Raw genomic sequence first — 15,016 nt, 5'->3', positions numbered from 1 at the left:
TAATGTACTCAGAACCCACGAGCCAAAACAACTTTACAACTTACACTTGATAATCCTTTCCACTCTTATGACCATTCTTGCTTCATACATTTAGGAAACCTGGCCCAGGCTAGTACGGTAATTTGGCGTCTACATGTCCCTGGATAAAGTAACTTTGTGTCCATCCATTTTCTCTCTCTTTCGTTTCCATTTCTCTCTCCTCTATTTTTTCAGTTCTCTCTTTTCTCACGTATCATAGTCTTCTTGTTTTCGTGTTTTTGATACGAGTAGAGACCTACACCTCCCAAACTTGTCTTCCCAAGCACAAAATAACTGGACCAGAAACGAGTACAGTTAATTTAAAAAAAAAAAATAGATTTTCTGCGAATTCACGAGAGGGGGGTGTCCTCCTAACCCGCCAGTCTCTGTATATAACTGTCACCCCAACGAGTTTTGTTGTTTCGAAACTTTGAAGTTCCTCGTGTGACAACAGTTACTGAACGTTTATTCGCTCAGAGTTAGAGCTCCTGACATTTGAACACCGCTGGGTTTAATTTTACTCCACTTTCAATTCAAAGCGTAAGGTAATTTTTGTTGTTGTTGTTGTTTGGTTTTATTCGTGTAGGTCACGTGTTATTTACAATGAAACTGATCTCCAAGTCTGCCTTCATGAGGTTTACTTGGGCTAACATTTTAACCATGACAATGTATTTATTAAAAGCATATATAAAGTTTAAATTATTGATACAATATATTGACAATACAAAGATCGAAACATCTCTGACACTCAACATGCTAATAGTAAACTACGTCTTCATCTCTGTGTAGGCCTACAATATCTCGCTTACCATAAAATGATAAGGCTGCAGTGACTTAGAAACAAGTCCATAACAACATAGACCTTCTTAAAAGCTTTTGATAGTAAACATTACTGTATAGATTTAATCTTGAGCTTCATTATCTCTATTTGCAACTCAATAAAACACATTTATTTGTTTAGTCTGAATATCAAGCTCTAGTATTGAAGCAAGTGTTCACTTTTTGTTGACAATGACACCACACACTTAGCACACTGTGTTCTGTGTTGGTCTACTACAATGTTAACATGCGAAATCTTTTAGATTGTGTATATTGAATCAAGAGTTTGGCATTATTCTAAGCAAACTCATGAAGTGTTTTAAATATTACTTTTATCCAGAGCCGGCCTTATGCCACTGCAACCTGTGCGGCCGCAGTGGGCCCCACACTGTCATAGGCCCCGCGCTAATTCTAGGAGTAAATTATTAAATTAAACCATTATTACTTATAATAGGGTTCTCACGATTTTCCAGGAGCTCTTGGAAATCTCTTGAAATTGCTAAATATACGAAAAAGTCCTGGAAATTTCCTGAAATTATTCAAATTTCCTGAAAACATAAAACTCTCCTGAAAAATAGACAAAATATATTTGTCATTATGGGGTGTCATTCAAAATGGAAAACGCCATTCCTAAGCGTGATAAGAAAAAAGGCAGTGTCAACTTTTATTGAATAAAAGTGTAATGCAAAGACAATTTTATTTTCTTATACCAAATCTAAATTGTACTTATACCAAATCTAAATTATACTTATACCAAATCTAAATTGTTCTTATACCAAATCTAAATTGTACTTATACCAAATCTAAATTGTTCTTATACCAAATCTAAATTGTACTTATACCAAATCTTAATTGTACTTATGACCTTTTCCCTGCCCACACTGTGCCCGTGCACCCTTCTTTGACTAATCCAACAACTAGCTATGAAAACCTACATGTTTACATGACAAAAAATGTACGTATTAGCTTGTGGATACTCATTACACTGTAACATTTTTACAATAAAAACATTTCATCTCGGACAATCGTTATAGTTGAATAGTGCAAAGTCTACATCTACTGAGTGTTATATTATAACACTTATAACTTATAAGTCTACATCTACTGAGTGTTATAAGTCTACATCTTACCTTACCTATCCCTTAGTCTGTTGGACCGTTGGGGCACCAGGCAAGATTTGTCGACCGTCTTTCTCCATTCCTCCTTTTTTTTGCCTTGTTTAGAACCTCTCTCAATGGCAGGCCCGTCCATTCTTTAATGTTGTCCTCCCATCACTTTTTCTCTCTGCGTCTTCTTCTTTTACCTGGCACTGTTCCCTGAAGGAAGGTCTTTGCGAGCCCCGTAGATCTTGTAATGTGGCCAAAGGTTTTAAGCTTTCGTCTTTTTACAATAGTTAGCAGGTCGTCATGGGCTCCGATCGCTACAGTCACCCTGTCTCTGATTTCTTGGTTTGTGATGCGGTCTTTGAATGTGATGCCTAGGATCCTTCTGTAGCATCTCAATTCCATTGCTAGGATCCTCCTCTCAAGCTCTGCATTCAACGTCCACGACTCGCAAGCATATAAAAATGTGGCCATGACCAGAGAGCGCATCAGTCTGATTTTGGTGCCGAGGGCTAAGCCCTTATCTTTCCATATTGTTTTAAGTTTTGAAAGGGCTGCTGTGGACTGTGCTATTCGGGCCAATAATTCGGGTTTTGTTCCCTCATCTGAGACAATAGCTCCGAGGTATTTGAAGCTGTTAACACTAGTTAGCTTTTCACCTCCAATACTGATGCCTCTTTTAAAGCCCTGATGGCTATTGGTCATAATTTGAGTTTTTTCGGCATTTATTTGCATGCCATATGCTGCGGAAGTCTTGTCAATGCGCATCACCAGGTCAGCTAGTTCTTCTGTCCCTTCTAGGCCGTCAATGTCATCTGCGAAGCGCAAGTTAGTAATTCTTCTTCCTCAAATGCTAACAGTACCTTCATAGCCCTCAAGGGCATCTTCCATTATCCTTTCAAGGAAGATATTGAAGAGTGTTGGTGACAGTAGGCAGCCTTGTCTTACTCCAACTGTGGTTTTGAACCAATCCCCAATATTATTGTTGAAGTACACCGCACTGGTGGCATCCTTGTAGAGGTTCTGGATAACTTTGATTATGTTTTTATTAATGTTGTACTTTTCCATTGTCGCCCAGAGTGCTCCGTGCCATACTCGATCGAAAGCTTTCTTGGAATCAATAAAGACATGGAAAAGATTCTCTTGGTGTTGGAGATATTTCTCACAGCGTATTCTGAGGTTTAGAATTTGTTCTGTTGTGCTACATCTACATCTACTGAGTGTTATAAGTCTACTGAGTGTTAGGCTCTAGCCACGATTTATTCACGTTTCGAAAAGTGTATTGTATCGTTAATGAATATGCCGACAGCTCCAAATTGGCCCCGTGCCTATCGTACGATTGACGTAACTTTAATCAAACGATTGGCAACTTTTGCTTTAGAGTTGCTTCCTATGCATGTTGTAGTCCAAATGTTGGTTTAATGATTTCATGAATAGTAATAGTTGCTATTGTACACAAAAAAATGAGCTAAGGGGGCTCGCAAGCATCCTTTCAATTGGGCCCCGCAATTCGTTAGGCCGGCTCTTTTTTTATATTTTGTCAATGATTTTTTTTTTAGTGATTATCTTGCCCTGATGTTTATTTTTTTTTATCTAAGACAAAGCGTGGCTAAATGTGCAAAACAGATTTAAATAAAAAGCATATTTTAAACACGCACATACACACACACATTGATTTATATATAAAATATAAAAAGATCTGATCTTATTAAGAAATATTGGCGTTTTTTTTAGTTACATAAAAAAGATGATTACGTCCTACGCGTGTTCCTATGTCAATCTAGTCTTCCATGTCGATTAACGACTTATATTCTGCCAAGTTATTGGTTTTCATGGCTGACTCAGGCAACCCATTCTATCCTCTAATCGCACTAGGAAAGAAGAAGCATTTGCACAGAGTTGTCCTAGTATATGGGACGAGGAATGTGCCTTTATTTTTGTGTCTTTCAGAGTATGTTATTCTATTTTGTTTTTGCATTTGAAGATTATGGTTCAGTGTTTTATGTATAATTGCTACTTTACTTTTGAGTCTTCTATCCAGGAGGCTTTCTAAATTTAGTGATTTACATAAAGTTCTTACTTTATTCAAATGTGAATTTTCGTTTCTTATGAATCTCACTGTACAGTGACACAAAGCATCTTTGTTGCGTAATGCAATGATTCTCAAAGTGGGGTACGCGGTCCCCCAGGGGTCCACGAGACGACCGAACGTGACCCGCAGAAAGATGAAAATTGTATACAATTAAAATAACTTCTTCGCTAAAAGCCAGATTATTCGATCAGATAATATAATAATAAGGCTTGTCTTCGAGTCCGAAGATTATTGAGGGATACAGTATTTCCCGTGGCTGCGCAGCCCCAGCTGTGACCTACATATTTTGCCACATTTAGGGCAAGCATAACCTTTGTCCGCAGGTGGTCAATTTAGATTTTCTTTTCGTCGTCTGCGTTTGTCCTCGGCAGCAGATTTTTGGTCTCAAATGTGTATCCCGCGGCCTTCGTGAGTGACCTCCAGCTATCTCGTTCCGACGTAATAATTAACTCGTTCCTCATTACTGTTTACCTGTGTTTAATGTATCTATTTCGTACTATTCAATGACGACCTAAACTGAAAACATACTTCACTTGGATGTTCCCGCCTGGGTATTGAATCCTTTCACTTCTGTACAAACTCAGATCCCAATCACAGATTCTCCTTCTTCCTCTTCCTTCTCATATATATGTTGAAAGCTTCAGACAAGTAGTCCTAGATCTGTAATGAACTGCGCAGTCATAGAGCTGTAATGAACTGCGCAGTGGTTGTTAGATCTGACAGTTCTCCATATAGTTTTAGTAATTTGTTATAGTTTTTGTTCTACATGTGGGAAAGGAGTTAGGGGCCAGGGTGCCTGGGCCTCTGGATAGAGTATGCAGCTTTGAAGGACATGGTTGGCATTCTTTCGTGATGCTCCACAAGGGCCAATCTCACCAGTTCTTATTTTTAGCTTCAGGAACACTCTGTACTGTTGGGTTTTGAGACGAAATATGTGTTGTGTCGGGACAGCTTGTAATAGGCATCTTTCTGCAGTGTCCGGTTCTGAGACGAAATATGTGTTATGTCAGCACACCTTGTAATAGACATTTCTTTTTTTCTTCAACTTTGTGAGAGACCTAGCCCATTTCTTGTTTCGTTTCTTCCGGGAACTTTTTAGTCATTCTCCCATCTTTGGCAACTATGTCTGCGTTTTCATTCCCTTTTAATTTAATGCTGTCTGCTATCAGTTGGAGGAATGTTACTTTGCTGTTGTTGTTGAGATTTACAAGAGCTGTACTGTCAGGAAGACAATCTGGCTGTTTGGCGTGCTTGGCTGGTTTATTAACGTGGCATATGCTAGCTCTAGTGCTCTTCTTTCTGCTCTGTGGCGGTCCCAAGAGATCTTCAGTTGCAATTTACCAATGTATAATGTATGTTGATATAGATGACTGTTGTTACACAGTTGTACCCTAACCGAAAGTTAAAGAAATGAACCAGGTAGAACATTTCAATTCTAAATAATCCTCTGTTACTTAAGTTGTGTGTGTTACATTTGAACAAGAAATAAATCAAACTATTGGATCAACTCCATATTCGGCTAGCTGCGGTTTTGCTATTACCCTTGAGTTTCCACTCAATAAACGCTCTATTAGATGCGAAATAAAATATGCCATTACATCACTGTCAATAGTCTTTCCTAAAGGACTATAAGTAATGAATATCTTGTTGAAATCGTCATGAAATTGATGTTCCTCACTTAAATGATTTTCCTTCTGGTGGGCCCCGCACCGTCCAACTAAGCCGCCTTTTAACATCGCTCATTTAACGAGTGTAAATGACACGTGACTTTATTTCATGGACAAATCTTTCGTTCGTTATCATCATGCCATCTATACAGAACAGGCCAACCGGAAAGGAATGTCAGCTGTAGATCTAGAGCCCGACTGTTGGCGTGTCTTTGGTTTCTTGTAGAACTCAGATTGTAGTGGCCGACATCCACCTAGGAAATGTCAAGGCCGCACTGTTCACATCACAGAGTTTTCGATTGTTGTACAAATTTATTATCATGGCCAAGGACATTAGGTTGAATATCCAAATAAGATGTAGCAGAGATGTTCAGATCTAAATAAATGGATAGGTTTAACATCAAGATTAACTTCAATAAATGAGGTTAGCATCCAATAAGGTTCACATCAAGTCTAATGTTGAGGTGTAGCTGTAAGCCTTGGTGTAGCGCCTCTAGTAGTCTCACATCAAGTCTAATGTTGAGATGTAGCTGAAAGCCTTGGTGTAGGCCTCTAGTAGTCTCACATCAAGTCTAATGTTGAGGTGTAGCTGAAAGCCTTGATGTAGGCCTCTAGTAGTCTCACATCAAGTCTAATGTTGAGGTGTAGCTGAAAGCTTTGGTGTAGGCCTCTAGTAGTCTCACATCAAGTCTAATGTTTAGGTGTAGCTGAAAGCCTTGGTGTAGGCCTATAGTAGTCTCACATCAAGTCTAATGTTGAGGTGTAGCTGAAAGCCTTGGTGTAGGCCTCTAGTAGTCTCACATCAAGTCTAATGTTGAGGTGTAGCTGAAAGCCTTGGTGTAGGCCTCTAGTAGTCTCACATCAAGTCTAATGTTTAGGTGTAGCTGAAAGCCTTGGTGTAGGCCTATAGTAGTCTCACATCAAGTCTAATGTTTAGGTGTAGCTGAAAGCCTTGGTGTAGGCCTATAGTAGTCTCACATCAAGTCTAATGTTGAGGTGTAGCTGAAAGCCTTGGTGTAGCGCCTATAGTAGTCTCACATCAAGTCTAATGTTGAGGTGTAGCTGAAAGCCTTGGTGTAGGCCTCTAGTAGTCTCACATCAAGTCTAATGTTGAGGTGTAGCTGAAAGCCTTGGTGTAGGCCTATAGTAGTCTCACATCAAGTCTAATGTTGAGGTGTAGCTGAAAGCCTTGGTGTAGGCCTCTAGTAGTCTCACATCAAGTCTAATGTTGAGGTGTAGCTGAAAGCCTTGGTGTAGCGCCTCTAGTAGTCTCACATCAAGTCTAATGTTGAGGTGTAGCTGAAAGCCTTGGTGTAGCGCCTCTAGTAGTCTCACATCAAGTCTAATGTTGAGGTGTAGCTGAAAGCCTTGGTGTAGGCCTATAGTAGTCTCACATCAAGTCTAATGTTGAGGTGTAGCTGAAAGCCTTGGTGTAGGCCTCTAGTAGTCTCACATCAAGTCTAATGTTGAGGTGTAGCTGAAAGCCTTGGTGTAGCGCCTATAGTAGTCTCACATCAAGTCTAATGTTGAGGTGTAGCTGAAAGCCTTGGTGTAGGCCTATAGTAGTCTCACATCAAGTCTAATGTTGAGGTGTAGCTGAAAGCCTTGGTGTAGGCCTCTAGTAGTCTCACATCAAGTCTAATGTTGAGGTGTAGCTGAAAGCCTTGGTGTAGGCCTATAGTAGTCTCACATCAAGTCTAATGTTGAGGTGTAGCTGAAAGCCTTGGTGTAGGCCTCTAGTAGTCTCACATCAAGTCTAATGTTGAGGTGTAGCTGAAAGCCTTGGTGTAGCGCCTATAGTAGTCTCACATCAAGTCTAATGTTGAGGTGTAGCTGAAAGCCTTGGTGTAGGTCTATAGTAGTCTCACATCAAGTCTAATGTTGAGGTGTAGCTGAAAGCCTTGGTGTAGGCCTCTAGTAGTCTCACATCAAGTCTAATGTTGAGGTGTAGCTGAAAGCCTTGGTGTAGGCCTATAGTAGTCTCACATCAAGTCTAATGTTGAGGTGTAGCTGAAAGCCTTGGTGTAGGCCTCTAGTAGTCTCACATCAAGTCTAATGTTGAGGTGTAGCTGAAAGCCTTGGTGTAGGCCTATAGTAGTCTCACATCAAGTCTAATGTTGAGGTGTAGCTGAAAGCCTTGGTGTAGCGCCTCTAGTAGTCTCACATCAAGTCTAATGTTGAGGTGTAGCTGAAAGCCTTGGTGTAGCGCCTCTAGTAGTCTCACATCAAGTCTAATGTTGAGGTGTAGCTGAAAGCCTTGGTGTAGGCCTCTAGTAGTCTCACATCAAGTCTAATGTTGAGGTGTAGCTGAAAGCCTTGGTGTAGCGCCTCTAGTAGTCTCACATCAAGTCTAATGTTGAGGTGTAGCTGAAAGCCTTGGTGTAGCGCCTCTAGTAGTCTCACATCAAGTCTAATGTTGAGGTGTAGCTGAAAGCCTTGGTGTAGCGCCTCTAGTAGTCTCACATCAAGTCTAATGTTGAGGTGTAGCTGAAAGCCTTGGTGTAGGCCTCTAGTAGTCTCACATCAAGTCTAATGTTGAGGTGTAGCTGAAAGCCTTGGTGTAGGCCTATAGTAGTCTCACATCAAGTCTAATGTTGAGGTGTAGCTGAAAGCCTTGGTGTAGCGCCTCTAGTAGTCTCACATCAAGTCTAATGTTGAGGTGTAGCTGAAAGCCTTGGTGTAGCGCCTCTAGTAGTCTCACATCAAGTCTAATGTTGAGGTGTAGCTGAAAGCCTTGGTGTAGGCCTCTAGTAGTCTCACATCAAGTCTAATGTTGAGGTGTAGCTGAAAGCCTTGGTGTAGGCCTCTAGTAGTCTCACATCAAGTCTAATGTTGAGGTGTAGCTGAAAGCCTTGATGTAGGCCTCTAGTAGTCTCACATCAAGTCTAATGTTGAGGTGTAGCTGAAAGCCTTGGTGTAGCGCCTCTAGTAGTCTCACATCAAGTCTAATGTTGAGGTGTAGCTGAAAGCCTTGGTGTAGGCCTCTAGTAGTCTCACATCAAGTCTAATGTTGAGGTGTAGCTGAAAGCCTTGGTGTAGCGCCTCTAGTAGTCTCACATCAAGTCTAATGTTGAGGTGTAGCTGAAAGCCTTGGTGTAGGCCTCTAGTAGTCTCACATCAAGTCTAATGTTGAGGTGTAGCTGAAAGCCTTGGTGTAGCGCCTCTAGTAGTCTCACATCAAGTCTAATGTTGAGGTGTAGCTGAAAGCCTTGGTGTAGGCCTCTAGTAGTCTCACATCAAGTCTAATGTTGAGGTGTAGCTGAAAGCCTTGGTGTAGCGCCTCTAGTAGTCTCACATCAAGTCTAATGTTGAGGTGTAGCTGAAAGCCTTGGTGTAGGCCTATAGTAGTCTCACATCAAGTCTAATGTTGAGGTGTAGCTGAAAGCCTTGGTGTAGGCCTATAGTAGTCTCACATCAAGTCTAATGTTGAGGTGTAGCTGAAAGCCTTGGTGTAGGCCTCTAGTAGTCATAGAAACATGGAAACGCGAAAGACGTTGTGTGTATTTATTGAAAAGAAATTGTTTGTTTAGCTGACAGGAAACTGAATTGCAGTGGCAGAGTTGATCTGTCAGTCTCTTTTGATTAAGTCTCAGAACTTTTGAGGTGGGGGGGGGGGGGACGATCATTTTCGACATCCTAACTGCAGAAAAACCTAAACCCAGAAAAACCTAAACCCAGAAAAACCTAAACCCTATAATAATGTCATTTCCAATCACTTTTGTGGAACATTTGGAGGGGAGGGGAGGGGAGGGAGGTCTGTGAGAAGGTTTCCTGCTGTCTCATCAAAGGCTAATGTTTTTAAAGTTGCTCGAGTCTGAATTCGTACTCGAGGTTTCGAGCTTATGTGATGAAAGGCCGACATGTTAGCTACTGAGCTATTCAATTACTTAATAAAATAGAATGTTTTATTGTCTACAAAAGTGTATAGATTGACATTTTTATCAAACCTTTTCTTACTATATTTTTCTACATAATAATAGTTTTAACTCTCCGTAATTATTTACCACATTCTAGTGGAATCGTTTCATTGATTCATGTGTTATCATCGACAATGAATAACTGTGAAAAGTTTCAATTTGACCAGAGAATAGTAAGTGGAAGAAACAACGTGTACCCCCCCCCCCCGACAGAGTGAGATGTACAAAAATAGTCGAGTCACTTAAAGTGGAGTAGACACTGAGGAACATAAGGAGGTGTGTAGAACTCAAGCCAGACGTGTTGGCGGTGTATAGAACTCAAGCCAGACGTGTTGGCGGTGTATATATAACTCAAGCCAGACGTGTTGGAGGTGTACAGAACTCAAGCCAGACGTGTTGGCGGTGTATATATAACTCAAGCCAGACGTGTTGGCGGTGTATAGAACTCAAGCCAGACGTGTTGGCGGTGTATATATAACTCAAGCCAGACGTGTTGGCGGTGTATATATAACTCAAGCCAGACGTGTTGGCGGTGTATAGAACTCAAGCCAGACGTGTTGGCGGTGTATATATAACTCAAGCCAGACGTGTTGGAGGTGTACAGAACTCAAGCCAGACGTGTTGGCGGTGTATATATAACTCAAGCCAGACGTGTTGGAGGTGTACAGAACTCAAGCCAGACGTGTTGGCGGTGTATATATAACTCAAGCCAGACGTGTTGGAGGTGTACAGAACTCAAGCCAGACGTGTTGGCGGTGTATATATAACTCAAGCCAGACGTGTTGGAGGTGTACAGAACTCAAGCCAGACGTGTTGGCGGTGTATATATAACTCAAGCCAGACGTGTTGGCGGTGTATAGAACTCAAGCCAGACGTGTTGGCGGTGTATATATAACTCAAGCCAGACGTGTTGGAGGTGTACAGAACTCAAGCCAGACGTGTTGGCGGTGTATATATAACTCAAGCCAGACGTGTTGGCGGTGTATAGAACTCAAGCCAGACGTGTTGGCGGTGTATATATAACTCAAGCCAGACGTGTTGGCGGTGTATATATAACTCAAGCCAGACGTGTTGGCGGTGTATAGAACTCAAGCCAGACGTGTTGGCGGTGTATATATAACTCAAGCCAGACGTGTTGGAGGTGTACAGAACTCAAGCCAGACGTGTTGGCGGTGTATATATAACTCAAGCCAGACGTGTTGGAGGTGTACAGAACTCAAGCCAGACGTGTTGGCGGTGTATATATAACTCAAGCCAGACGTGTTGGAGGTGTACAGAACTCAAGCCAGACGTGTTGGCGGTGTATATATAACTCAAGCCAGACGTGTTGGAGGTGTACAGAACTCAAGCCAGACGTGTTGGCGGTGTATATATAACTCAAGCCAGACGTGTTGGAGGTGTATAGAACTCAAGCCAGACGTGTTGGAGGTGTACAGAACTCAAGCCAGACGTGTTGGAGGTGTACAGAACTCAAGCCAGACGTGTTGGAGGTGTACAGAACTCAAGCCAGACGTGTTGGAGGTGTACAGAACTCAAGCCAGACGTGTTGGAGGTGTACAGAACTCAAGCCAGACGTGTTGGCGGTGTATATATAACTCAAGCCAGACGTGTTGGAGGTGTACAGAACTCAAGCCAGACGTGTTGGAGGTGTACAGAACTCAAGCCAGACGTGTTGGAGGTGTACAGAACTCAAGCCAGACGTGTTGGAGGTGTACAGAACTCAAGCCAGACGTGTTGGAGGTGTGTATAGAACTCAAGCCAGACGTGTTGGAGGTGTACAGAACTCAAGCCAGACGTGTTGGAGGTGTACAGAACTCAAGCCAGACGTGTTGGAGGTGTGTATAGAACTCAAGCCAGACGTGTTGGAGGTGTACAGAACTCAAGCCAGACGTGTTGGAGGTGTACAGAACTGAAGCCAGACGTGTTGGCGGTGTATATATAACTCAAGCCAGACGTGTTGGAGGTGTACAGAACTCAAGCCAGACGTGTTGGAGGTGTACAGAACTCAAGCCAGACGTGTTGGAGGTGTACAGAACTCAAGCCAGACGTGTTGGCGGTGTATATATAACTCAAGCCAGACGTGTTGGAGGTGTACAGAACTCAAGCCAGACGTGTTGGAGGTGTACAGAACTCAAGCCAGACGTGTTGGAGGTGTACAGAACTCAAGCCAGACGTGTTGGCGGTGTATATATAACTCAAGCCAGACGTGTTGGAGGTGTACAGAACTCAAGCCAGACGTGTTGGAGGTGTGTATAGAACTCAAGCCAGACGTGTTGGAGGTGTACAGAACTCAAGCCAGACGTGTTGGAGGTGTGTATAGAACTCAAGCCAGACGTGTTGGAGGTGTGTACAGAACTCAAGCCAGACGTGTTGGAGGTGTGTACAGAACTCAAGCCAGACGTGTTGGAGGTGTGTATAGAACTCAAGCCAGACGTGTTGGAGGTGTGTATATAACTCAAGCCAGACGTGTTGGAGGTGTGTATATAACTCAAGCCAGACGTGTTGGAGGTGTGTATAGAACTCAAGCCAGACGTGTTGGAGGTGTGTATAGAACTCAAGCCAGACGTGTTGGAGGTGTGTACAGAACTCAAGCCAGACGTGTTGGAGGTGTGTACAGAACTCAAGCCAGACGTGTTGGAGGTGTGTATAGAACTCAAGCCAGACGTGTTGGAGGTGTTTGGATCGAGTAACGCGCTAGAAACATTCAACCATTTAGCACTGAGAAAAACGTGTCATTAGGTTGGAGAGTCATGTTGAAATGTTTTCTTCAAAAGTTCAAGTAAATCTTTGTGCAGAGTTTGTCAAGAAGACGAACAACGCCTCTAAATTTATTTTCATTTCTTAAACTTTTCTTTTTTAGTTTTTACAGGATCAATATTTATTAGAAATGTGCAAAATGCAAGAAAACATCCCTTGAAATAATATGACCACCATTGCGCCCCACTTGTTAGCTTGTTGAGTTTCAACATTGAGTCAGAGGAAGGAATTTTTTGTAGCTTCCCCCCACCCTTTCCGAAAATAAATATACAAAACACATAGAACAACTGTTCATATTATGTAATTGTATCAAAGCAATTAATTTTGTTGAAAACTTAGTTTTGTTATCAAATTATACTTGCACATTTCTACAAACAAAACTTATTTGAATAATGATTGCAAATTGATGTATAACATGCGAGATAACTCTTGGTTGCTCTGAATACTTGATTCAATGTCCATGTGGGCTAAATCTATCACTATACATGTTTTTAATATTCAATTTTCAGATCCTCAATCTTTTTTTCCCTAGAAATCAGACGCATTGCTATCAGAAAGGCTAACAATAGAGTGAAACCATGGCAGGTAAATGTTTAATTTTGTAATCAGAACCTAGGAACATAACTATCATTTTTGCAATAGAAGTGCCCCTTTTAGACCTTGCGATCTTTGAGAGCAAATGATGTAAAGATAATGTCAGTGTCTGCATTGTCAGTGTCAGTGTCTCCAGGGTCAATGTCTGCAGTGTCAGTGTCTCCAGTGTCAGTGTATGCGGAGTCAATGTCTGCAATGTCAGTGTTTGCAGTGTCAGTGTCGCCAATGTCAGTGTCTGCAGTGTCAGTGTCTGCAGTGTCATTGTCTGCAGTGTCATTGTCTCCAGTGTCAGTGTCCCCAATGTCAGTGTCTGCAGTGTCGGTGTCTGCAGTGTCATTGTCTCCAGTGTCAGTGTCCCCAATGTCAGTGTCTGCAGTGTCGGTGTCTGCAGTGTCATTGTCTCCAGTGTCAGTGTCTCCAGTGTCATTGTCTCCAGTGTCAGTGTCTGCAGTGTCAGTGTCTGCAGTGTCAGTGTCTGCAGTGTCAGTGTATGCAGTGTCAGTGTATGCAGTGTCAATGTCTGCAGTGTCAATGTCTGCAGTGTCAATGTCTGCAGTGTCAGTGTCTCCAGTGTCAGTGTCTGCAGTGTAAGTCTCTGCAGTGTCATTGTCTCCAGTTTCAGTGTATGCAGTGTCAGTGTATGCAGTGTCAATGCCTGCAGTGTCAATGTCTGCAGTGTCAGTGTCTGCAGTGTCAGTGTCTCCAGTGTCAGTGTCTCCAGTTTCAATGTCTGCAGTGTCAGTGTCTCCAGTGTCAATGTCTGCAGTGTCGTTGTCTCCAGTGTTTGTTTGCCAGTTATAACATTCAACGCATCGCTTTCATGACACACGGAAAACATTATTTAAAGAACGAGCCTCTAGACTAGCATAGGAAAACTGCTCAGATCAATATGCAGATATTCCGTACACAGTCAAGACTAATCAAGTATATCTACAGCGACACAGACAGGCAGCGCCTGACCTTCACCTTCTCAGAGGAACTGCTGACGAACATTTCCTCAAGACCACCGAGTTTTCTGAAATACTCTCCTACTTGATTTGGGATTATCACTGAGTCGATGCCACTTCTTTTTTTGGACTTAAGGCCAGTGATAAGGCTTCCCTCCATTGGCTGTGAGAAAATAATTATCCGAGCTGGTAATTGACATATGCAAATTTGTCATACCTTTTTTTCCCTAGCGCATATCCTCAGTAAAAGCTTTTTTAAAATTATTTTTAGTGGGTATATAAACTAAAAAGATGGGTACAGTAAGGTGGTTTGGGGAGGATTAAGTCATATTTCTAGAATCAGTCGATCGCAGGTTTATTGTTAATGAAGTTAGGAAGTGTACTCAGAAATAAAGGAACACTGAAGAGTAACCTAAAGCAAGGCTTTATTAAACTAGAACGTAACATGAACTGACGAAACAGACTTAGACATAGCACACTAAATTTATGTTGTGAACACATTCTCAAGACGTTACATAAACATAAACAAATAGTAACTATTTCACCACAGGAAGTTAATATCAAAGTAATCGACTCCTACTACTAAATGCACACTTCCTATTGATACGAGACTTTATCAGACTCTCTGCAAACACTTCACAACACCACACAACCAAATCAAGAACTTGACAACTCGGACTCCAAATAACGTAATTCTTAAATTAAATTAATCTAATATAATACTGTACAATTGGCAACCCGAAAACCTGACTGTACAAATGCTTCACTCTAGAAGTATAGATAACCGTAAGAAACTGTCAGCCTCGTCCTGGACTCACTTGTACCGGACCGACTTCACATTGGACTCACTGTACCGGACCGACTTCACATTGGACTCACTTGTACCGGACCGACTTCACATTGGACTCACTTGTACCGGACCGACTTCACATTGGACTCACTGTACCGGACCGACTTCACATTGGACTCACTGTACCGGACCGACTTCACATTGGACTCACTTGTACCGGACCGACTTCACATTGGACTCACTGTACCGGACCGACTTCACATTGGACTCACTTGTACCGGACCGACTTCACATTGGACTCACTTGTACCGG

At 42.0% G+C, this 15,016-nt stretch overlaps 1 protein-coding gene across 5 annotated transcripts in view; it reads left to right on the top strand.

Moving 5' to 3' along the window:
- The first annotated feature begins 404 nt into the window (after positions 1 to 404).
- The window catches only part of LOC106073222 (gelsolin-like protein 2), a 58,278-nt gene continuing 43,666 nt past the window's right edge, over positions 405 to 15,016 (top strand). For 2 of the 5 annotated variants that reach the window (XM_056026228.1, XM_056026224.1), the window contains exons 1-2: positions 413 to 563; positions 12,883 to 12,958. In XM_056026228.1, coding sequence (XP_055882203.1) covers positions 12,952 to 12,958 — 7 coding nt within the window. In that variant the 5' untranslated portion in view covers positions 413 to 563; positions 12,883 to 12,951. Of the gene's footprint in view, positions 564 to 12,882; positions 12,959 to 15,016 lie in introns of all 5 variants that reach the window. The other 3 variants (XM_056026226.1, XM_056026225.1, XM_056026227.1) reach the window with 3 other exon arrangements.

Source organism: Biomphalaria glabrata, chromosome 4 (genome assembly GCF_947242115.1).
Source record: "Biomphalaria glabrata chromosome 4, xgBioGlab47.1, whole genome shotgun sequence".
Taxonomy (NCBI): Eukaryota; Metazoa; Mollusca; class Gastropoda; family Planorbidae; genus Biomphalaria; species Biomphalaria glabrata.
This window is presented reverse-complemented; position numbering and strand designations above follow the sequence as displayed.